The sequence below is a fragment of the Micropterus salmoides genome, unplaced genomic scaffold, assembly GCF_014851395.1.
Source record: "Micropterus salmoides isolate LMB-PRFRI ecotype aquatic unplaced genomic scaffold, ASM1485139v1 Ms_hic_scaffold_1, whole genome shotgun sequence".
NCBI classification, from domain to species: domain Eukaryota; kingdom Metazoa; phylum Chordata; class Actinopteri; order Centrarchiformes; family Centrarchidae; genus Micropterus; species Micropterus salmoides.
Window position 1 is genome coordinate 14,783,732 of NW_024040040.1, and position 25,299 is coordinate 14,809,030.

The 25,299-nt window shown below is 39.0% G+C and overlaps 1 protein-coding gene across 4 annotated transcripts; it reads left to right on the forward strand.

Moving 5' to 3' along the window:
- On the forward strand, nt 1–25,299 carry LOC119903240 (voltage-dependent L-type calcium channel subunit beta-4-like). Of its 4 annotated transcripts, XM_038719467.1 has the most exons (14): nt 1–195; nt 2,073–2,156; nt 9,365–9,535; nt 9,719–9,841; nt 9,932–10,059; nt 11,468–11,544; nt 12,024–12,043; nt 15,305–15,385; nt 16,467–16,525; nt 17,071–17,180; nt 17,643–17,794; nt 18,691–18,786; nt 19,106–19,291; nt 19,537–25,299. In XM_038719467.1, exons 1-14 carry the CDS (start codon nt 133–135, stop codon nt 19,798–19,800), a joined length of 1,614 nt encoding a protein of 537 aa, XP_038575395.1. In that variant the 5' UTR covers nt 1–132; the 3' UTR covers nt 19,801–25,299. The 4 variants fall into 4 exon arrangements, with proteins under 4 accessions (XP_038575395.1, XP_038575379.1, XP_038575386.1 ...); XM_038719451.1 differs by lacking the exon at nt 1–195 and having other exon boundaries at nt 1,310–2,156; XM_038719464.1 differs by lacking the exons at nt 1–195; nt 2,073–2,156 and adding an exon at nt 5,351–5,816.

Below are 25,299 nucleotides of genomic sequence, written 5' to 3' on the forward strand. Positions count from 1 at the left end.
GAAAGCACACAGCTCGCGAGCGCTCATGTTCTGCTGTGTGGCGTGAAGCTGGAGCACGCAGCCCGGAACCCGCCACCTCTCCGCTGGGCTGGACCGGAGCAGCCAGCGCTCTGGACCGATGTCCTGGCCGAAATGTCCCGACACATCTATATACGGAACAAGATTGGCGAGGGCATTCAAGCGCCCATCTTTCAGGTAGGTAGTTTCTGGAAAAACTGATTGGCTATTTAGTTTCAAATCGGCGGCAGATAGCCTAGCTTACAATAAAATATTTTAAAACCCCCGAGTAAACACTGTTTACCCGTGTGTTTGGGACAGGTTACATCCAAATATATGGTCGACTTTACACCAGGAGAAAGTATTGGGTGATAGCCTCTCTTCTTTAATTTCAACACCTTTTACTAAAACTACTAGCCAGAAAAGAAACCAGACTCATTGTGACAGCTTGCCCTGACTGTTATAAGAAGTTACAAGTGTGGAGATGGTTAATGGACCTTTTCGCATTAAAAACTGTGACAAATAAATAGGTATAGACAAAAAGTTGTTGTGAAATACCCATCTGTATGAACATGGACACACATTACATGAGGAACACTTAAGTTACCTTTGACACCTTTTTAAATGATTTAAATATAGAGCAGAGAGTCATTTTTACTAAGTATGCGGAGTCTTAAATTAATAAGATAGGCCTATTAATATTTAAAAGTACATGGTTGAAGAAGTCCATTTTTGTTTACAGTTCTTGGGCATTAATATGATACATTGTTATAGCAGAGAAACAGTTTAGTGCAGTCTAGAGAAGCAAGAGGATAAAAAGAAGGTGTTTCATTGTTTTGACCTTTTTGACATGCAGAAGGGCTCTTTATATTTTCTGCATGTTGTTAATTTGTTTTCATTTTTGGAATAATTGATGTTATTGTGATTATGAAGTGTTATCATGTTATTGATTGAGTAACTGGAAACAGGGTCAGTCTTGCGAGGGGCACAGAAGTTTGTTAGTCTTCATGATTTTCTTCAGTGAGAAATTGATCTTGTGCTCCGACCTGAGAAATAACATGAAATATCCACAATGAAAACAGACTTGAATTACAGAATATGATTCCACTTGGTGTTTTAAAAGTCATATTGTAACCATGTTGTCCTGTTAACCCATGTAAGACATTTTTTGTTGCATTTTAATCATGTCTAATTTCATCCAGTTGAAATACTTCACTTGTACCTTGTCTTCCTTACCACAAAGCAACAGCACCGTGGTGGGCTTCAGTAACTAACATCAGTTGTAAAACAAAACAACAGCATTTTATTGAAATAAAATAATGCTAGGTGGACCACAATTTATACCTAATATAGCAGGATGATTAAACATTTTATTAAAAGACTTAAATGTTTCAGGTGTATAATGTGCCTTATAAAATTAGTAGATTTTGGCTGAGGTTCAGCATGTGTATATATAAAGAAATGGCCCTTGCTAGAAAATAAAAAATATTATTTATTTTATTTGATCACATTAATATCATACTGATATTAATAGCAGGGTATTCATAGACTAAGCTAACTTTATCCTTCATATTTCTCCTTGGCTTTTGGCTTGAATTGAGAGACAGAGGAGAGATGGTGACCCAGATTAATGGCCCCGTTTTATAAATTCAGGGAAGTAGGTTCTGACTTTTTAACAGTGACATTGTCATCAACTCTAGAGAGTTATACAGAAATGGGGCAAATCACTGGCAGATAATTAATTTAGCTCCCTGGAGATGAACTCTGCTGGTATATTTGGACTTTGTGGAAGTGAAAAAGAAAGAAAGTAAGGGGAAAAGTAAGTGGGCAAGACAAACCCATAAAAGCAAAAACAGAGTCTGAGCCATATTTGGTTGTTACATGTATTTTGTTGGTGTTGGGATGTGAATGAAGGTCACCTTGCATCATGTATTAGCTTGATGTGGCTTCATTGAATGCTTCACTCACACAATAGCAGACATACAGACGTAACAGATGCTCATGAAGGAAAAGTTCAGAAACGTATTATCAATAAAAACTGTTTCTGCTGGTTGAGATTGTCTTTTTCCATACAGGTGAATCGAGGGACTTATTCTAGGAGGAGCCGCCTGAAGAGGTCTGATGGCAGCACCACCTCCACCAGTTTCATCCTCAGACAGGTACTGAAATGCAAAGAAAGGTGTCAGGATTTTGGATGAAGTGCAACAGGAGGGAGCCCAAACGCAAGACACTGGAGCAGGAGATAGAGTTCTGGGATTTTATTAACACTTACGGAATATACTGAAAGGTGCAGACAAAGTCCAAAAAGGCAGATAATCCAGACTCTAACAGAATACTCTTCCAAACCACAAGACTGAGTGTGAACACTACAATGACCAGACAAAGACTCAGGGGAAACAAGCAAGGATATATACACACAGGGTTAACGAGCTGGGAGGAGACACACAGGTGAGGGACATGAGGCTAACGAGACACAAGCTGGCAGAGCGATAACTGGGAAAACAGACGGAAAACTTGACAGGCAGACATGGGGCAAAATAACAACCAACACAGACAGAACACATGTTAAAAAATAACAGACAAGAATCCAACTTCAGACAATAACGGAAACCCATGTAAACAGACAAACACCGACCAACTATAACACAGGGATTATAACAGACAAAACCTAAACGAGAACACAGAACTAGAACACAGAGTACAGAGCAGACTAAACCAACAGACAGGATCGTGACAAAAAGCCTGGGATGCTAGGATGTAAAATAGAAAACTGTAACTGTCACACAGAAGTGACAGACAGAGATTTGATACACTTTGGCTGGGTTCTTTATTGAGGAGTGTAAGAAGTGTGTGTCTTCTTTAAAAACACTAGAAATATTAATTGGAGTATAAAGGACAGGCCACGTAACCAGTAAGTTTATAGACTCAAACCACTTTGTTAACCTTCTGTGCACACGGTTTATGGTTAAAGACACTCTGTGGAGTTTGTCACCACTTGTGGGGCTGTGCAGCAATTTATAGGTGAGCATATTACAGTCTTCTACCAGGACATGTGTTAGAAGGCAAGTGTATGACACAACCACATGTGACATGATAGACATTGCTGTCGACGGCAGAGGGCAGTAATTTTCTGCCAGTAAAGAATCAGAATCAGAAGGAGCTTTATTGCCAAGTAGTGTTTTACACATACAAGGAATTTGCTTTGGCGATAAGGTGCTACACACAGACAAACAGTTGACATAAATAAATGTAGAAATATATAAATATGGAATAAACAAATGCAAGAATAATAAAAGAATTGAGAAAAATAATGCAACTATTTGCAGAGAAGGAACAATGTGGCAGATATTTACATGTGCATTACTCCGGTTTGTGTTGTGCAGACGTATTGCAACGGAAGAGGGTATTGTGAACATTAATATATAAACGTAGAAATGTACTAGTAAAAGAGGAGACAGGTTACAGATTACAGAAGATTTGTCCTACAATAAGCATGATTCTTCCCTGAAAAGTGAGCATCACTCTGCAACACTGGAGAAAAACATATTACACATTGTTCAAATACAAAACAGGCCCAAAGCATACAAAATATGTTGCATTAGTAGTTAATTCATATAGAAATTTATTGCCAGGTTACCTCTCTTTGAAAAACATTCATTGTGTTGATACTCTTACATGTTTTGAAGGGCTTCATTGCTCCTTTTAGCATGTTTTACCAGGTACTAAAGAATTTTAGTGGGTTACAGGGTGGTCCAGAGCAGATGTAAGTGGTTGCTGTGACTGCCTGTTTGATGGTGCTGTGTATTTGGAATTGTACTTATTTGCACTGACGCTTATCATTTAGTCAGACTCTGACATGGGTCTCTATAAGACTGCTCACTGCTGATTATGTTACATCTTGCATGTTGTTTTCTGCTGTGACATTACGGCTGGTGCTGCAGAGGTCAAGCAAGTGTTGAGGTAGGCTGCTCTCCGGCCATCATTTATGCAATCATCCCGTAAAGTAAGTTATTTATTAATCCCTGTGAAGAAATCTTTTCTCTAGCATTTGAGGAGTGGTAAGCAGCTCTGCTCCTTCCTAAATGGCTGAATTCTGTATTAGTCACCTGAAAACGTTCATTTTCAATATGCTGTGCTATATGCTGTGAGAAATGATGATAAGATTTAACTTGTCTGTCTTTAACTAGAAGATGTGTATAGCTGAAATGATTAAATTAAGTAAACTCTCCCAAAACAATATCTGCAGCTATTTTGATTATTGATTGATTAAGTAGCAAAATATTAATAATATATAGTAGTACCAAAATATTCACTGATTCCTTTTCAAATGTGAGAATTTGCTGCTTTTCTCCTCCATTTTATATAATGGTAAATTGAATATCTTTGCATTTTAGAAAATTCATTTAAACATCACCTTGGTAGTCACATGGTGGTTATTTTACAGGCTGATCGAATTGTATTTGGAATTTAACTAGTTTAAGCCAACCATAAATTAATTAATAAAGAACTAGGACTAGGTATGATTCCTATAAAATACCTGTTTTGGGGAATTTAGACATTTAGACTTTTTTATTATTATTTTCTTCATTTAACAAAATATAGTCAGTGTCATTTAAAGACAACATTGTCTAAATAAAACCTAGCCTGAAAGTACATTGTGATTTAGATTAGGGGATATGTGAGGAAAGAATAAGTAAACAAGCCTAAACTGTTCGATACCAGCTGTCAATACTCAAAGTATAGAGGTTTGATACCCAGCACTATGAAGGATTCAGTATTTCTCCACTAGCCTTTCAAGTTGGGAAGTATAAGTTAAACAAAATAAAATTAAACTGACTTATATTAATAAGAAAGATCCAAATAATAAAATATTTTAGGTAGGGTGCACTGGGGGGAATTGGACTCAGTATTTCTGAAATCCTGGCTACGATCCTGAATGCAGTGTCCCATTTAGTTAGATTAAATATCCCTAAAACATAAATACATGTGCTTTATTGAGACCAAGGCATGTGATGCCTGTGTTTTTACTTTAGCAGTCTAGCTACAGTATGTCACTCGTGATTTAAATCTCAAGTGGAAATAAACTGACATTTTTTAAATCCATGTATACAATGTATAAATCAGAATGTATGCTTATGCTCTCTAGGGGAATAAATAACAAACAGAGTGAGGATGAGTGTTAACAGGGAAATGGAGGATGCTGCTCCCTTCTTTTACTCCTCCGTCCCCCTCCCCCGATCCCCGCTACCTCCCCGCACTAGAAAAAAAAAAATCAAGAAGAGCGCTCAACCAAGCTGAGTAGACTGCCAGCCAACCAATCAGCTCCTTGCACATTGGACCTGTCATCAGGCTTGGATATTGAGGAAGGATCTGCTGCTGCTGCCGCCGCTGCCTCTGCTGCTTGTTGTGTATATGTATATGTGTGTGTCTGTGAGGGTGTGTGTGTGCGTGGAAGCCTGATGAAATGAAATGCCAGGATTGGGCTACCTCCAGGGAGAGCCTCTCTAGCCTATAATGTGAGACAGCCAGCAGCACTGTGGGTTCAGGGAGAAGCTGCATCCATCAAGCGACGGGCCTCAGGAGGACCAGGCGTGATCCAACGGGAGGGGAGATTTATTTTTTTTTATTCTTCTCTGCTGTTGAGAGAAGGGATTGTCGTCATCCCCCCATCCATCCTTTTTTTTCTCTCTGTGGTGCCCCCTCCTTCCTCCTCCGCCTCCACTCTCATTTTTTCCTCATTCTTCTAGAGGCGCTTGTTGGAATATCAAACCTCCATGTATGACAATTTGTACCTGCATGGATTTGAAGACTCGGAGGCGGTGAGTGTTTGGATGTGTGTGAGAATGTGCTTTTGCGCTCTCTTGATGTGTGTTTATTGATGGTAGTAGATCAGCTGTGCACACACATATAAGAGGCCTTTTGATGGGTTAACCAACGGTACAGTGTAGCGTGATCGTGGGCTATGCTTGGCTAGAAAGGGGGGGGGGGGTGTTGGGGTGTGTGTGTGTGTGTGTGTGTGTGTGAAGGGAGGGTGCACATTAGGCAGATGGCTTCTGATGTGTGACATTCACTCAGTTCTGTATGTATTTCTCTATATATGTATGTGCGTGTGGTTCTGTATGTTCTGTATATGTGGCTCATATCTGCATGTAAACCTGTTAGAACGGACGTCAGGAAACCACCAGAGCCAGGAGGAGCCATTTACTGTTCATCTCACTCTGTACCTCTCAGAGATGGACCGAGCCTCTGACTCAAAGAGGAAGATGCAAAGATGTTACTGACACATTACACGGCCACATTCAAATAATAAATGTGTCACATTTATACATTTATCACTTTGTTAAAAATCAGGGTATTTCTTGTCTGACCCTGCGACTGTGTGTGGTATAGGCTCGGAGAAACATGCATCGTGATGTCATTAAGTGGATTCTGATGTTGATGAGTCACATGCTGAAGCTACTCCGTTGGATAACAGCTCAGAAGCTACAGTGCAACCTCAAAGCTTCCACATAGATACATGAAATGATGCTCAGACCGACTTGTTAGTGTTGGATTGAAGGATTTTTGGAAAGGGAGGTGAAACAGTCTTGAGAACAAATAACTATTGTAGACTAACTGTAGACTACACCACACACCCCCCTCTGTTGTATTTAGAATTATATTATGACTTTAAAAGTACTTATCCAGCAATGTGGTATTGCATTTCCATAAAGTTGGTGGACCTGTGAGAGACAGATAAAAAAAAAAATAACGGTCACAAGCAGTGGGGACTGAGATGCCCTCACTTTTTGTCCCTAGTATGGGCTAAACCCTAAAAACACTGGATCCTACAATATAATTTTCCATGTCTGGTAAATGCCCCCATATTTCTAACTACACACACTCTGTTTGTGACCCAGGCCTTTTGTTAAAAATATCTCCCAAGCTTAGATAACCGTGATGACATCACTATGGCATCATCAGGGCTAATTTTCTTAGACTTCACAAAGCTCCTCCAAAAGACCAAATACAACAACTTTCACAGACTAGTGCATATTTTAATGAAAACACCCTAATAAGTCATCAGTAGCTCAGCAGAAACATTAGTGATGTATTCGTTATTTCAAGACCCAGATCCAGTAAGACCCAAGTGAGTTTAATATTTTCTATAATTAAGAAACCATTGAAGTTAAGCCTAAATGTGCCACTTTGTGATTGGATGCACACCATCCAGACGGGGAGTGTGCTGAAGTAAGGCCTTGCTACTGCTAGCTTGTTTAAAAAAAAACAAAAAAATCCCCGAAAAGTGCTTAGCTGTGGAGACTAGCTTGATTGATCTTCTCGAGACTAATGGTCTTCCTTAATTGAATCATCATTAGTGGCTGATTGTTTAGATTAACACAGCAGAAGGAAGCACTTGGTCCAGTCACATCCCTGCAAAAAAAAAAAAAAAATACATTGCATTACTGGAATTCTCGCTGTGGGGCAGGATGAACTACTGCAAGTCCAGCATGTTCAAGGCACTGAAGTGATAAAAATCCCCGACAGTATGCAAGAAAATTTAACACAAGACACAAAATACCATTTCTCACATCCAGTATGTGTGCCCTTATATCTTCCCTTTATGCAGAGAGATATGTAAGTGAATGATAAATAGTTCTTTTACAGTATTTGTCCCAATTTCAGAACACCGATGAGTCATTCTGCTATTCTTACTCCTGTAATGTTGTTCATGCTAAACATCATGACTTCTTAGTGCCCTTTATTCAGTCGAGACTACAGTTTGCCATCTCATTATTTAGTGTGTTGTTGACCGTGTTGTTATTTGGTGTAACCAAGCTCTAATAGTAGAGAACACAGTTGATGACTGACTTAAGAAGCCCAGGAGTTATAGTCAGAAGCCATCAAATCAAATCATTTTTCAGTGTTTATACAGTCACTAGCAAGGCCTGTATCATGTGACCAGCTAAAGTAAAACACAAATTAAGTGAACAGAGTGATTGGCTATGTTCGTCGATGATAATTCACCTTATTTGGCTTTGTTTCGTCAGCAGTTTTCATTCACAGTTATGGTGGTTGTACTTCAGAGCAAGGTCTGTGAATTAACCTATGGAAGTCAGTTTCTGCCAAGAAAAGAAAAAAATACATAAAAACATAGTAAGTAATTTTGACTGATTTCTTTTCATTTTTATTGTGCCAAATGGTGCTTTCAGACCAAACGCGAATTTAATCCTCGCAACGCTTTCCTTGTGTGAGTACATTCGCTGCAAGTGTTCACACAAAATGTGAGAAGGCGATCAGAACCTGCGAAAATTTGCTCGAGTTGGAAATTTTCAACTTGCGTGTGTTTGCATAGACTTTGTATGTAAACTCACCGCCCCGAACACTTGCTTCGCTTTTGCTCTGATAGCACAGTAAGTCAGACGGGGAGATACCGAGTAAAAGTTTTGACTTACTCTATCTTAATTGTGACTTTATTTCTCAGTGACTTAGTATCTCATAATTTAGGCTTACCATAATTAGTTTTATTTTTTGTCATTAATTTTTTTCATTGTCCTTGTCTTCCATATTAGGACATTGATGTTGCCGCACTCTGTGATAATATAGTAGTGTAGAAAATGTTCACAAGGCGTGGATCGACTGCACTGTGCTTGTCAGTGTCATGTTTCATGATCAATGCAGGCAAGTCAAAGAAACATCAAACTCCTGGTCCAAAATATGCAGAAATCACAGCGGTCAAATTTGGCACTATCCAGAATTGTTTGGCCCTGTGTGCTCGTACAAACTGCTGATGGCGCTAGAATGGAATTCCACTTTGTATGAGATGCTCCTGGCAGACCGCTCTTTTCTGTATTATCCATTTTACCTGTACTGCATTCAAAGTGCCAAGCCACCACTCTGGACTGGGCACTCCCAATGCTAGTTGGTGTGAACCCCAAAACAGTCGGCTGTCCCATAAAAGTTTTTAAATGAGTAGACCTCATTGTGCTTTGCAGGTCTGATATTTTACAGTCTGTCACTGGGATGACGCAACAGTACATCCTACTTTATAACATGTCAACGTCATCACATGTCTCTATGAGGTGCTTTTTTGTCTTTTCTGTAAATGCACCTTTGCGTACTGTACTGACTGGACAACTCTAGCCTTTAGCAGGGCTGTAGCACCCGAGTATGGTCTCTGTTTTGAGATGTTTTCCCATTGTTTCACATTTCGGTGGTGAATAACCCCCCCCCCCAAGATCTCAAAATATTCAAAGCTACATTGCCAGTAGCCGAAGATGGAAGCAGATCAGAGAATGTTGCTGGAAAGGATCAGAACCCCTTACAATGTGAGTTTGTATCCCATCTATGCAGTTCCAGTAAAATACTGTGTGATTTCTGTTTGCAGGGCTCAGCTGATTCATATACTAGCAGACCATCAGACTCAGATGTCTCTCTGGAGGAGGAGCGGGAGGTGCAGGCCCAGGTCCAGAGCCAGAGCCCAAGCCAGAGCCAAGGACCGGGACAGAGCCGTCAGGAGAGGGAGCAGCAGGCTACCGTTCAACTGGAGAGAGCCAAGGTGAGCCAACCCGTGACACTACTTAGCCAAATTCATCTGCTCATATGTTTATATACACATAAACAAACTGGTTTTGCCATTGGCCATATTGGATTTGCAGTCCTCAAAGTCTGGAAAATTAATGAGAACTGGCCAATAAATATTCTATATAAGTTCATATGTGTTTGTGTTTCCATCCTCCAGACTAAACCTGTGGCGTTTGCTGTAAGGACCAACGTCAGCTATTGTGGCGCACTGGATGAGGATGTTCCTGTACCAGCCACCGCCATCTCCTTTGACGCCAAGGATTTCCTCCACATAAAAGAGGTGCGTTAATTAAACATGTCACCTACTGTATAAACTGCCATGTGAATGTTTTTTATACAAAAATGCCCTCCTTTATGTTATCGTCCCCAGAAGTTCAACAATGACTGGTGGATCGGTCGGTTAGTGAAGGAGGGCTGTGAGATCGGCTTCATCCCCAGCCCTCTGAAGCTCGAGAACATCCGGCTCCAGCAGGAGCAAAAGAGAGGACGAGTCCAAGGGTAAGTAACAGAAAAACACTCTTTCTCACTGTTTCTCTCATAAACTAAGCACCAAATAGTCACACAACATTTAAATTAGTATTAGATTGTATGTAATGCCTGTTCATTATTCTTTTAAATATTTGGGAATATGGTGCAAACTATAAAAGGCACTTAAGCTATTTAAGACAGTTTTATATGTGCAGAATGACCATCAGATAAAATTCAAATCACTGAAAGGAGCAGGCTAGCTGCCTGATCCTAACCCTCAATGAAAAAGCCTTTAAGACCATCACTGAAGGGATTAGTATTATTAAAGAGAGAACATAGCACAAAAATGTGTTCATTGTCACTTTTACACATTTTGATGCAGAACAAACACAATGGAGGCTCTGTTATGTTCTCAAAGACACATAAAATCCACAAAGCTCCTGAGCAGACCTGAGTTAGACTGATACAGCAAATACAATTATTTAATCAGATGCAGCAGCATACATTATGTCCAGTAACACCTTCCTAAAAAGGCTAATAAGCTCTCAAATTTGAAATTCTACTCTGCTCATGACTACTCCCATCAATTCGTCTCATGCTGACTGTGCCACTGAAACGGTTTCAATAACTGCAATTAGCGGCCCTATCAGCCTCCTAGTCTCCTTGTGTGTGTAATGTGTCTTGAAGTTTCTGTCATGCAGAGTTTGTACATTAACTCACATGCACTTCTTGTAGAGTTTAATACTGATCTTACTAGACTGGAGTGCCTCAGCGCTTCACTCACTAGCCTGGCTTCTGTGGCTTTTTGTCACCAAGCCTCACAGGCAAGGGGCGACATTTGAACCCCATTAACCAGGACTACGTTTTCACTGAACAGTAGGTCTATGTGAGATATGCTGCCTTCCAGAGATGTTGGAAACAACATTGCTTTACTTTTTGTACTTTACAGTTTTCCTTGTTCTTGCTGTATTCTTTTAATCTAATACTTTGTGCACAGGAAATCAGAAAAAAGCACAGAAAGGAATGACTATAATTATAAACTGAAGGCCTTCAGATGTTGTCAGTACTACTGAATATTACTAACTTCTATAGCCATGGACTGCTTGTGACATCAGTTGGATTTGCTGCCTGTCCTGCCTGTGTTGACAACCTTACTAATTTGTGAGGCCAAGTGGAAGATGTAATCACCAATTACATGACCATTTTTCAGTTCATGGTTCACGTTCAATCTGGCACGACTCCAACACACCATATGCCCCCCCCCCCCCCTCCTAACTTTTGTGATGTGTAACCTACAACACTATGTTTTGCACCTCTCCTCTGCAGTGACTGATCAGTTTAAGCTTAGGCAGTTTTATTTTGTTACTTTTTCTTTCATATTCAACATTAATACCGTGGTATGTTTCTGTCTTTCTTTATCCCCTTTTGTCTTTTCCAGTAAGTCTGGAGGGAACTCTTCTTCCAGTGTAGAGGATGAGGTATCTGCCTCTATCCGCCCTCTCATATCCTCGGCAGGTGAGGACATCGGACAGGGGGAGAGGGCTGTTAATAGCCAGCTGCCAGCTTAGTGCCAAGCTTCCTGAACCGCAACAACATAGAAAGAATAAGATTCTAAAGCCTTCCCATGTCTCTGCATAGAGCATAAGTTCACTGCGTAGAGTTGTTGGTACATTTTCCCATGATCCTCCTCTTCCTCCAGTTGAGGACTGCAGGCGCTCTGAGACTGGGGCTTACCACAGTGTGAACCCAACGACAAGACTATGAACCCCCCCTGAACTGCATTCATGTGACTTTGTGAATATAACCTTAGGACAATAGAAATACTATGTGTATGTTGCCGGTTATCCTTTATAGGTTTCCTTTGCTGTGTATTATGACGAAAAGTTGCTTATGTGAAGCATGTTTGAAGTTTTTGTTTCTGAGATATTATGGTGACGCCTCCCCTAGCAGCAGCTACTGACGACCCTGTCACTGTCTTCTCTCCCCTCCTACAGGAAAACAGAAACAGAAAGTGGTAAGTTGGTGACGGTAAAACCTACTCATTTACCATCCACTAGACTCCTGTTTTTGTCATCATAAAATGACAGGAACTAGTAGCACTGACAGGAAGTTACAACCTCATATCACATCCTAGGGCACATAATACTTCAGCCCTACTGAAGTATACAGTGCCAGCTCATCACCATTCCTGTGATGCCAAAGTACTGTAGATGCTTTTGATCTTAGTACTTTTGATAAAGTTTTTTGGGGAGCTTGTTTTATACATTCATCATATTAGATGGTGTTTTTGGTGGTTTTCAGCCAAAGTGTCGAAGATACATCATGACTAAAGGACAATATTACAGGAATAGTTGAAAGTTTTTGGGAAATTTGCGTTTTCTGTGCTTGCTGAGAGTCGCGTCTTGGGTCTGTATGTTAAGTGTGAAATTACAGCCAACAGCTTGTTAGCTTAGCTTAGCACTGGAAATAGGGGGAAACAGCTAGCCTGTCTTTGTCAATAGAAATCCGCTTACCACAGCTCACTAATCAACATGTCATATCTGGTTTGGTGGTAGATAGATTTTTTAGCTTTGGACAGAGCCAGGATAGCTAGTTTGGCTGTAGCTTGATATTTAGCGTATAGACATGAGAGATCTTGTAATCTAATTATCTGCAAAAAGCCAGTTTCCCAAAATGTGGATCTATTCCTCTTAAATATACGAGGGTCTAACGACTGCTGGGCAGAAAAGGCGACTTTATGGAAATGTATGCTATTCTTTGAGCCTTTCCAGCAGTGAGACTAAAATGTGTCCTTAGGATTGGGCTAGAAGAGAAAAGGCCATAGAGTCATTAAAATCAAAATGGATTATTTTCACTTTAGAAGAATCAGTGTTCTTAGAACATGAACCTCAGGCTCTATGGAAGGAAAGAAAACAACTGAATACCTAATTGTGAAATGCAACCACAACTAAATACTGAATGTTGAAACTCAAACACCAACGTAGAGCCTAGAAATATTTCACTTTAAAAACATTCATCTGAATTTATGTGGTTTGATTCAGATTCAGGCAGAAAGGTCAAGAGAAAAAATAAAAACATTTGCTGAAATTGGTCAAATTTTGATACCAAAATTCCAGATTCATTCAGACCTGAACATTTTTGACTCTACCCTAATTAATTAATAATTTAAGTACAAAAACTTTTAGACATTTGCACATTAAAAAAATTAATAGAACAACTTTAGACCAAAAAAATTGTCATGGAGATATAGTTCACTTGGGCCAATTAACAAAACGGCTTTTACAGCCACTAAACCTGCACAAATAAGACAAAAAGAAACTCAAAGCACCTGCAAATGGTGCCAAGCAAATAGAGTCTTGGTGTTTCAGTGCTATATACACATATTTAAATGAGGTAATATGCATACATTTGGTGAAAAATTGGCCCATTTCTATACAAATGAGCCAGGGCTAATAGCCATATGCATTTCAGGTGAAAATATTAGCATATTTAGAGAGTTTGTGCTGACTGAAGTGCATTTACAAGAGGTGTCACACCCAGACTTTCCAGTGATCAAGGCAGCGCTGATTGTAGCCAGGCGAAGCAATAGTGCATCAGAGAACATTATATGCACACAAATGCACGAGGGAGGAGTGCACAGTTAAAGCATCACACTCTGAAATACTAAATACAGAGTCATCGAAAAATAAGAGACATCTCGCAGAAAGATACGAATAAAAGCACAAATGGAATTAATAGATGATCAGAACAGTTTTTAGTAATTCGAATATGTTCCCTTTGAAATCAAACATTTAAAAATATGAGTGGAATGTTCTTGCAGCTGCATTTATAAAATGTTTTCACACAAATGTTGCTTAACTACTTCATTTGATATGCTACTTAAGTACGCTTTAAGAACAAATATTACTGAGACCACTACAGAAAATTGCAGATAAACATTTAGCAGTTGCAAAAAAGGGCAAATTTGACTCTGCTGCAAAACTTTATGGGGGTGTTTGCTCTGTAATATCATTAGCGCAATATCTTTTGTGAATCGGACCTTGAGATGGGGCATATAGCGCTTGCAAGTGATGTGCAATTCATTCACCCCTCAGTACACTGAGTTATCTCCATGATAACTGAGCAAACTCCCACAGAACCGGAAAAGGCAAGCAGTTGGTCTTTAGTTAAGGTGATTTATGTTTTTTTATTTTATTATTATTTTGGTCAGACTACTGTTTCCAAGGTCAAGAATGAACTTTCTTTCTTAACTTTTTTTGGGGGGGGCTAAAAACAAACAAACAAACAAACAAACAAAAAAAAAAAATATATATATATATATATATATATATATGTGTGTGTGTGTGTGTGTGTGTGTGTGTGTGTTTTGAACTCTTTCTTTCTGAATTGTCTGAATCCTAAAATATACTTAAAATCAAGTTTTCAAGAGGAAAAACTCATCTAGATAGCTAGACAAAGACCGCTAGAAAAGTAAAAGTTCTGTGGGATTATTTCAGCATTTTGTATCCAGTAGTGACTCAATTTCACAAGTAGATATTCAGTTATAAGAATCAAATCCTTTGCCAGTGTGTTTTTTAAGCTGACAGGTAATAATGTTATAAATTACAAAGAAATATATTATATTTGCATCAGTAATACTATAGGAATGGAGTAGTAATTCTTCATTTTGTTTGTCAGCTCTGCATCTTTAAATTAATAGGTTCACATAACTACATTATATATCTAGTATTACCACTTTGGCATGGTGCAGTGCCCTCGTGCTATTGTGATACTTGGTCTGGTATTGTGTTAATTGGTTAGTAACATCAGTGTAGCCATCATAACCATCCACCCATGTAGCAAATGATAAATCATGTAGGCTATGTAATAACATGTTCATTTAAATATTTTAATGAAGTTACTTGCCAAAAGATGTCGTGATTGCTTACGACAACAATGAACAATTTACAATATGTAATAATGACCTACATTATCAGGAAAAGGTTTAACAACAACATTTTGCAGGAAATAATTACAGCAAAACATTAATTTATCCCATTTTGTGTATTTATTACATTTTGACAAGTTATATCAGGGTACATTATTATTTGCTACATGCCTCAACATAGCAATAAACCATTTAACACATCTGATTGGAATTCAAAGTCAGCTGACTCAACAGTCCACTACTGCTGTGTGCTCTATGTGTTTTTTGTGGAGCAATGGAGTTACTTTGATCCATTGTCTTGTTTGTTATAAGTCAACTGCTGCTGAATGAATGTGTTTGTGTTAACAGACGGAGCACGTCCCCCCATATGATGTGGTTCCCTCCATGAGGCCTGTAGTGCTGGTGGGACCCTCCCTCAAGGGTTATGAGGTGCGCAGTAAAATGTCCTAAAATATCCTTTTAATTTTTTCAGTGATTACGGGCCTTTGTTCAAACAGCATAAATAGCACTGATGTTACAGAATGACAGTCTAACCCCCCTCCAGAGATCATTACATGTGATGTTTACCAGCACAAGAAGGACAAGAGTACAGAAAGGAGATGAGTCCTGTACGTCTTTCTCCCAAAATAGCTCGCTGTTGGTGCAGTTAATTGTGAGTGTGTCATCGCCCACGTAACATCCAGATTGCAGCCAGACTAACAAGGAGACTTAAGAGGTCAGATGAAAATATGTTGTGTAATTGGCAGATTTGAGCTGATTTCTGTAAAGAGCATTAACTGTCATTACTTCCATTGCATTTTGTAAATTTATTTTGTACCAAGGAATGCACACAATATTAGGAGCAAAATGTGGTGCTATAATAAAAGAAAAAATCCTAACTACAAAAACACTTGGAAGTATACAGACGACAGTAAAGTTACTCTAGAAGAAGAGTTATTCTTTAATTTATTCAACTGTCTTTTCACTCAGATAAGGCATCATATGTTGTGGTTTTTTAGCAGCAGAAGAAATGCCATCTGTCTTGTTCTCCTGCATTTGCCTGATGGATGGGGGCTTATTCATATTTAGGGTCATTACGGAGCCTATCCCAGCATGCACTGGGCAGGAAGCAGGAAAAACACTGTGGGCAGATTATCAGTCTATCACACTCCTGACACATAGACAAACACATTTAAACTCATCTATTGCAATTACAAATCTTCAATCAAACAGTTTAATTTAATCATTAGAGGAAAACAGCGGACTACACTCAGAAAGAACCAGGGTTGAGATTCATGTTAACAGCTGGATATAAAGGCCACAAGTTGTTCTACTTATTTAACCTTTTTTAACTGTGTTGAGATAAAAAGGAGCCATCTGGCCAAGATATGTTGCAATAACACTATACATGTGCCACAGCTGAATAGAAATGGGATTGTAAAATCATAAATAACAATTCTAACATTGTCACGTAAATATCCATATATATAATATCAATATATATAATGAACTCTTCCCTTTTTCTATGCAGGTGACCGACATGATGCAGAAAGCACTGTTTGACTTCCTCAAGCACAGATTTGACGGCAGGTAAGCCAAATATTTATCGTGCCAAGTAATGACCGTGTGTTTGATAGTTTGGTCACATTTTGGTAACCGCTGGTTTTGGACTAAAGTTGGCTGAATGATTCATCTCATCACTGCATTTTCGCTAGTTTAAATTACATTCACCGCTCCATAAATTACAGGTCACACTTCTTCTGTTGTGAGGTTTTGAGAACTGTTATGTTGCATGTAGTGAATAAGCTCTAACATCCTGCCATTGAAATAAACATAGTGGCCTTTGATGAATGTGCAAAAATATTTTTTAAATAGCATAGTTTTAGAAAACAGCAAGAGACTATAAAGTATTTATTCAGCATGAAGATAAAAGTTATTATGCAACCAATACTTCAAGAAAGGTTGGACAACCACAAGGATATCCTCAACACTACTGGCCTATTTGTCAGCATGCTTCACATTATCCAGACAAAATGTATGTCCAATAAATGAACAATACAAATCACATTACCGAGGATCTAATTCATCTAAGTGAACCTGTTTTCATGTTTTTAAAATGTTCTTTTTTTTAATAGGATATCTATCACACGAGTCACAGCAGATATATCATTAGCAAAGAGGTCTGTTCTCAACAACCCCAGTAAGAGGGCCATCATTGAAAGATCCAACACTCGCTCCAGTTTAGGTAAGAAGACTCTGCGTGTTCCACCGTGCTCTGTTTATTTTCATATAAGTCCATTTTAAAAAGAAATCATAACTACTTTATTACGTAGAGGCTCAACTACAGAATGTTTAAACCTGTGTAAGCTAATTCTTTTAGCCACTTGGGGGCAGCAGAAACAAGCTGTGAACACTGACATGTTATCAAAATTGAATGGTGATATGGCTGATTTGTTAGCCTTCACCAACTCCTAAGGGAAATATCTGGCGCTAAGTGCTCCATGCAACATGCTAAAATGCTGTTTAGAGCTGAGCGGAGTTGCAGAACGGTATGATAATTTTTTGCAGGATTGTCTCTCTTTCACATTCAGGTATTTTTTTGATCCATTATTACTATAAAAAGATTGATTAGCAAAGATGATAAAAACAAAGCAGAACTGTGCAAATGTCTAAATGTATGTTGTGTATTTTTTTATTGTATCATCAGCTGAGGTGCAGAGTGAGATTGAGAGGATCTTTGAGTTGGCTCGCTCCCTGCAGCTGGTGGTACTAGACGCCGACACCATCAACCACCCAGCCCAGCTCCTCAAGACCTCCCTGGCCCCCATCATTGTTCATGTTAAAGTCTCCTCGCCGAAGGTAAGGAGAGTTGGGTGAACATAGCCAAATGTGAAAAACACATCTCAAAGCAATAACATCAATTTAACTCTCTGTGACAAGCCCAATAGAAGGTTTCCCACTGAGTCATTCAGTTGGTGGAGACAAACAACAAGAACACCTAGACATGTTAAAGGTAACAGTCTTTATGTTAGGTTGATATTTAAACCAGCATGAAATACTGTAAAACTTTAAAGCCACTGATTAACATGCAAGGCTTTTTAATGTAGCGTGTGGAGTCAGTGGAGACTTTAAATCTGCACCAAGTAATCTGCACAGTGGCACCTTTGCATGGAAGAGAACGTCTGCCGCACTCTACACTAGGGCTATAACAATGTCCAGTCTAGTTAGTCTGGGTGTGGAGGGTGAATAATCTGATGTGCTCACACAAGAGTGCGACCACAGATCAGAAAAGATGCAGCATCAAATTCTGATTGAAACGGTGCCCCTCGTTTAAAGGCAGTCATATCCTGGTCAGGTGACTTTCACACTTGATTTACACACTGCACCCTCCTCGCATGCAAACTGCTCGCTTTGCTACAGCTGACCAGGAAAACTGACCAGTCCACAAACTGATCAGGAAGCAGCAATATCACCTGTAAAAGCAGGATACTGAGGTCACGTGTCCAAATCCCCACCTCCCAAACATGTGCAGACATCAAAAGGAAAGCCTTAAAAAAAACAAATGTTTATTATTATTTGAAATGTGGTTTTATTCGTTTATTTATAGTTTGATACTGGATTCAAGTAAATACCCACCATTTATAGTTTTTAGAATATTAATTCCCCTTCAGTTTTGGAGCAGGTGCACCCAAAGCTGCGATACATTTGGTTCAGTGTAACTGGAACATCATGTACTCTACTACTCTGCCATCCAGGTTCTGCAGAGGCTAGTCAAGTCCAGAGGGAAGTCTCAGAGCAAACACCTGAATGTGCAGCTTGTGGCAGCTGACAAATTGGCCCAGTGCCCTCCAGTAAGTGGCTATTATACTGGCTAATGGCGTCCTATTTTTTTGTTTAAAAATGTAAATTAAAAATGTCTCCTATGTTCAAATGAGATTCAGACATATTTTTAAACCAAAATGAATTTTTAAAAAATATATTTTTGGATTTAATTTTATTTTCTCTATATTGACATATATTTTCACTAATTTCACGTATAATAGTAATATCATACGATACCATTCTACGCACAGACCTACGGTGTCAGTGTGGAGATCATCTATGTTTCATCTCATTTTAATCATTAGCTTCATACCTGGTTTCCTGCCTCTGACCATCTGCTGCTAACAGGAAATGTTTGACATCATCCTGGATGAGAACCAGCTGGAGGACGCCTGTGAGCATCTCGCTGAATACCTCGAGGCCTACTGGAAAGCAACCCATACCTCGATGGCGACCCCCCTAAACCCCCTGTTGGGACGCAACCTGGGCCCCACCACCCTCACCCCGTACCCCACCAGCATCTCTGGACTGCAGGTACACATCCACTAGCCCCAGGGTTTAGTTTACTATTTATCTGTAGAGTTGCCCATACTGTGTGTGAGGAGATAATAAAAGTAAGAGACAATGCCAGGATAACAGGAATCAAGTCTCCCTTTCATTCAAACCCTTAGGGACCTGTCAAACCTCCTGATTCTGCAGTATATTTGGAATAATGGTTAGACAATGGTGCAGCTTTTCCCCTGTACTTACCTGTGTCCTTGGTATGTTCATATGATTAGCAGAGCCAAAGAATGCGGCAGAGCAACCACACGGGAGACCATTCTACCCCGAACGAACGGCGCAACCTGATGACAGCAGACGAAAATTACCACAACGAGCGGGCGCACAAGGGACGCAACCGCATGTCCTCTGGCTCACAGCATAGCCGGGAGCAGCAGGACCCCTACCAGGACTACCAGGACCCCTATCAGGATGCATACAAGCCACATCGCAATCGCAGTTCACCGGGCAGCTACAGCCATGACTCCCGACACCGGCTCTGAGCCTCTTCTATCATCACCGTGGCCCAAACGGCCCAGGTTCCACCCAAAATAAACGCTGCAACAGAGCCAAAACGGTCCCAAATTGTACCCTTTTGTTACGGTTTGTGTTAATTTGTTTTGTCTACTTGGCTATTTTTCACTTAAAAAGTCCAACAAAAATTTTGTTTTTAAGCAACCAGGGCAAACCCCCGTCAATCAACTGCGCGAGTAGTCGAGAGGTTCTGGAAGCCAACATTAACTAATGCTGTAACATTAATTATTTTAACTTATGTTTCTGGGACCTTTTGGGATTGTACGTCTGCTCAGCACCCGTGCAGCGCAGATTGTGCTTGTTGCTAGTGTCAGCAAGCTAATTATGGGCAGTGGTCAGATGGTGATGGTGTGTGGGCTTCTAAGTGCCTGGGACGCCGCACCAGGTCGGACGGAAGTCCACTGCACACAGACTGCTGAAGGCTGCTGACCCCTACCCTGGACCATGTATAAATCCTCTCACCATTTAGCTAATTGCATGCTGATAGATGATCAACCTCCGCATCCACTTCATTGATATTTTGTACCTAGCATTCTGGATTCTCCCATGATGAGATGTAGATACGGAGGTCCAATTTTCTAAATCACCTGATTGTGTGGATAGGCGGTAGGTGGTGGGTTTGTGTGGGGGAGTGCAGATGATATCTGGCTGCTAGTTTTGAAAACTGGTGCTTCACATTCCCAAACTATTTTGCTATTTGAAAGTCACTTTGAGCAAGGCCAGCTTTTCTGTAGCATAGCTTTAGGATTTCATTTGGGTGAAGACCCTCACCGTCATAAGTGGAGCAGATTCTGATGGTGCTGGGATCAGATCTCAGTTACACTGTAGGAGAAGGCAATACTGCTCTGTTTTTAACATCTAGGACTTAGAGAGTTAGAGAAGGCAATATCTGTGACAGTCTGTCAGATAGTATAGTGAAATACAATAGCAAAATACTACTTGAGATGCCATTTGATGTTGTCGACATGTGGACCAGCATAAAAACCAATGCTGTGAGAACCTTTAGAGCAGTTTGGGATGTTTAGTCTAATATTTTCGGTGTGAAGAATAGGATTGGGAACAGTCTTTCTGTTTGATAGACCTCAAAGAGCATCTTATGCTGAAACTACAGGTTGTTTTGCATTTATTAGCATTGAAATCAAAGCGTTGTATAGCGTTAAAAACAAAGGTACAAATGTTGGTTAAGTCTTGCCATTGGTTCATGGCCATCGAAGTTCCTTCCTGTAGTTTTAGGGGATTAAAGCATTAAAAATGTGACATGGCAGGATAAGTTGCATCACGTTCATTCTCTGTGTAGCTGGCATGTTGTCCTGACTGCAGAGCATGTTCCCTCCAAAAGTAAAATAGAACCCTACTGTAATCAAGTTGATGTTTGTAGAACTATAGGGCACCTTTCTCCAAAAAAAAGAAGAAAAATAGAAAAGAAAAAGATGGCCCAAATTTCACATGTCTCTGGATCCTTGAGGTTTGTAACTCAATATGCTGAAACGGCTAACAGAAAACATTTAAGTATTGGTTTATGTAAAGTTTTTAAGAGTTTCAGTGAATTGCATGACTGAAAAGTGGAGCCACCATCATGATAACAGCTTCTATTAATTATGTTTTAAGGTAGAAAGTGCACTGAAACAGCTGTCTAACAGTGATACAACTCCAACCCCTGCCCTCACAAAAAATTGAGATAATATAATGGTGCTTTGTATGGAAGCACAGAGCTGCTGTAGTTGCCAATCATGATTTTAAATCTTGTTATCATTATCATAATGTACTGTACATATCTTATTCTTTTAAAATGTTGTGGTAACAACTTAACTATCTCCAGGGAATGAACAGTTCTAGCTAGCCAGAAAGAAGCCTGAAAACAGGCTTTAAATTAATAATACATTTGGCTAAATGGCTAATTTATTGAAAAGAACACTATCAGAGGATAATGTTCTTCATACTTTCACTGTCCACAAAGTCATTCCTCTCACCTTTTGAGAGAAAGAGGCATCAGGAGAAAGTAAGCACCATTTGTTTATGTTGAAATAATGAGATAGTTAAGTTGTTACCTTAGCGTAACAGAGATATAGTAATTATGGCGAGTTGTTATCTGAACAGTTTGTCAATTTGAGTCAAGGCTTCCAGGTGTTGACAGGGAGATCTTTGTGGAAAGACAAAAACTGACTAAAGTGTGTCTTCTGATTCATGTGTTCTCCTGGCAGTGTGTCTTGGTTGTGCCCTCGATGAACCTAATAGGTGAGAAGATGGACAACATAAGGTATAATGATATACAAGTTTATTATCAGTTCAGAAAGCTTGTCAGTTTGCTTCTACTAGACTACAGTGATACTTTCTAATGCCACAAAATGTTGCAATTCGCAAAAAATCTAATGATGGTATTTTCTGTACCTGTATGGAGGACCAAACCTGACAAACTAACTGATAAGATTAGAAATCAAAAAATTCTTAAAGTAAATTAACATAAAAATTTCTATCTACATTATTTATTTATTTTTTCATTAAACTTAACTTTATTTGACTATTCAATCCTCCAATTGATCAATTTCTTTTCTAGTCAGCCAAGTTTGTTTCTTCAAATTCTGCCGTCAGTCAACGACACACCAAAAACACACTGCCGGGGAAATTTATTCTTTCAGGAAAATAAATCACAGTGAAACAAGTGATTGTTTTCCATATGTGCTGTCTGATATCAGATACGTACAGTATATAATTGACTATATTTGTCTGAAGAGTTTTCTTTGGCATGTTTAGACAAATATTGGAGCTACTTTTAACTTTTAGACGCCTTCCCTTCTGACAAAACGATGTACAGTAGTGACCGCGGCAGCACCAGATAAGCTTGGTGCCTTACAAACAGTGAATGAACCTCTTAACAAAATGCTCAGAAAAGAAATACTGGCTCAAAAGAGGATCCATTCCCTTAAAGATAATGAGATATAATGATTTTTTTTTACTTGAGATCTATACAGAGTTCTAGCAAAATAGTAAAGATTTGAATAATAAATCAAAAACTGATTTAAAAAGAACAAAAGATAAGATTGGGGGCTGCTGCTTTTAGGATCATTTCCATTTTTCTTAAAACATCTCTAATAAATTAGTAGAAACTTGGTCACAGAGCGACTCAACACTATATCTTGTATGAAGGTAAACTTTGCTGCAAGGTTCATGTCTGTTGTACTTTATACCACCAACCTGAGTATAGTTACTCTTTAAATCAATCGCATCACGAGGCAAAAACATTGATATTGGACGATTCTGCAAAACCCTGGATTATGACAAAATTTTTCAGTTTTCAATGCAGACATTATGAAAAAAAATTTCTTGTTTAATCTGCACAAATGCTTATGTCTACAAATGGCAAGCTGGGTGCAATAACTTCCTAGTCCTAAGTCTTGTTGTTACAGGAGGTTCAGCAGAAAGTCTTCAGGAAGTTACTTCTCCTCACCAAAAAATAGTCCAGTAAACAGACAGATTAAATAATGGCAATATGTAAAGTGTTAATTAAGGAGCGTTAGAGGTGCTGCTAGGTGGATTTTGATATTTCATACAGAGCCAGGCTAACTATTTCCCTTTCTTAGTCTTTATGCTAAACTAAGCTAAGCTGAGCTAACTGCTGGCTGTAGATTTGTATTGTACAGACTGAAATGAAAATGATATCAATCCTCTTACTCTTAGAAAGAAAGCAAATAGGCGTATTTCCCAAAATGTCAAACTACTGCCATACCTCAAACCCTTTCAGGTTAGGGAAGGATTGTGGTTAGGGTTTTTAAGAAAGAAAATATTAATTGTAGGTTTGCGAAAGAACAAAAACTCTGGTCTGCCATAATAAGTCGGAGTTTACACAACCTCCACTCCCTTGATTTTTCCATCTCTACATAAAGGGCACACTACTTCCTGTATTGGCACTTAATGTAAATTGTGGCATGCAGAATCGTCTAATATGAATGTTACAGGGGTTGCGAGCAGGCAAGTCTTGATAATATGTATTTCATTTTGTATGGAAACTGGTGGACAGGAATGTCTTAAAAGTATATCGTATTTTAGATTCACGCTGTGTAACAAATTCTGTCCTATATAATAAGAAATACATGACTATCCCCAAGAAATGTTCAGCCTGACACAGTTTCAAAATGTCTTGAAGGGACCTCATTTGTGAGGCCTAATTAGTGCAACTTTCAAAGGAGATCATGGCTAAACACCACACTCCTCCTTATTTTATACCCTGACACCAACCTAAAGCCTGACCTGATAATTAAATACTGATCAAATGTTTTCCCATGATGCAAAGCAGCTCTTAATTTATTGATTTAAACAGAATAAGATATAATGTATTTTCTCTTAATCACTCTGTATACATCAGTATGAAAGGAGGAAAATAATGGTGAAAAACTTGTATAGCACAAAAGAATAAGCAAAAAACTAAGGCGGGTTTTGAGCAACTGTTCTTACAATGTAAATCTAGTATGAGGGCACAGATTAAATCCAGAATCAGTAGATTTCTTTGCCCACATTCCCTGTTCATTTCTTTGTTGTACACTGTTTGATAATGGACTGAAACATCAAGACTGCAAATGGAAAATGTGTTTCAATGCTACTGTTTACAAGCACGCTTACCTGTCTCATTCTGCCCCATAGCATAAACGTCATTGGTTGATTGAACAGGGAGCCATTTTCCATTCAAAATAAAACCAACCAATGTTGAGCTGGGCTGCTTGAGACAATCAGAAGGTATTTCCAGACCAGCGTACCACCATCCCTCTCTTTGTAAATGTGCCGAAATGATGAGAGATGTTTTGGCCCTTTTGACTTGTGGAAGTAGATCAGAACAAAATTACACAAAGCTCACTCAGACTTCTAAAAAACAGCCCGTCCTGGCTTTCCTTAACTTTCGTTTCACCTTTACCTCCTGCCAAACTTTTGTCTCAAAATGAAACTCACTGCTAATTTTATTTTTCACAGATTCAATCTCAAAGTAACCACAAATACAGAACTTATAAGGAAGATTTTCTTTGGTAAGATGTAAAACAAAAGAAAATAAGCAAAAGAACAAATATTTATTCCAGTAGAAAAGTTATAGATGAATATTTGCTGGCCATTATTTTTATAACAAATAAATGTACATAATGTCTTTGAGAAATGCTATTTGCTGTATACATGTGCTGAAATGAGACAATGATGAACCACTTGGAACAACAGCAAGGTCCAGTATACAAAGTTTCAGTAATGTGCAATACAAAACGGCATGCTGTTTTAAAATGAGGAACTTCATGTACTGTACTATGCAACCGCAAACTGTGTACATCGCTTCATGCTGTGGCTTCTCCAACCACCCTTTTCCAAGCAGCTTCATCTGGACTTTTAAGGGATGTTTGTGTTGATATTTTTTTTTTCTGTGGAAGATGAAAACCTAATGCGGTATTGCATGCATAATGTACCATTCTAATTTATAAAAAGGAATTAAAGAAAAA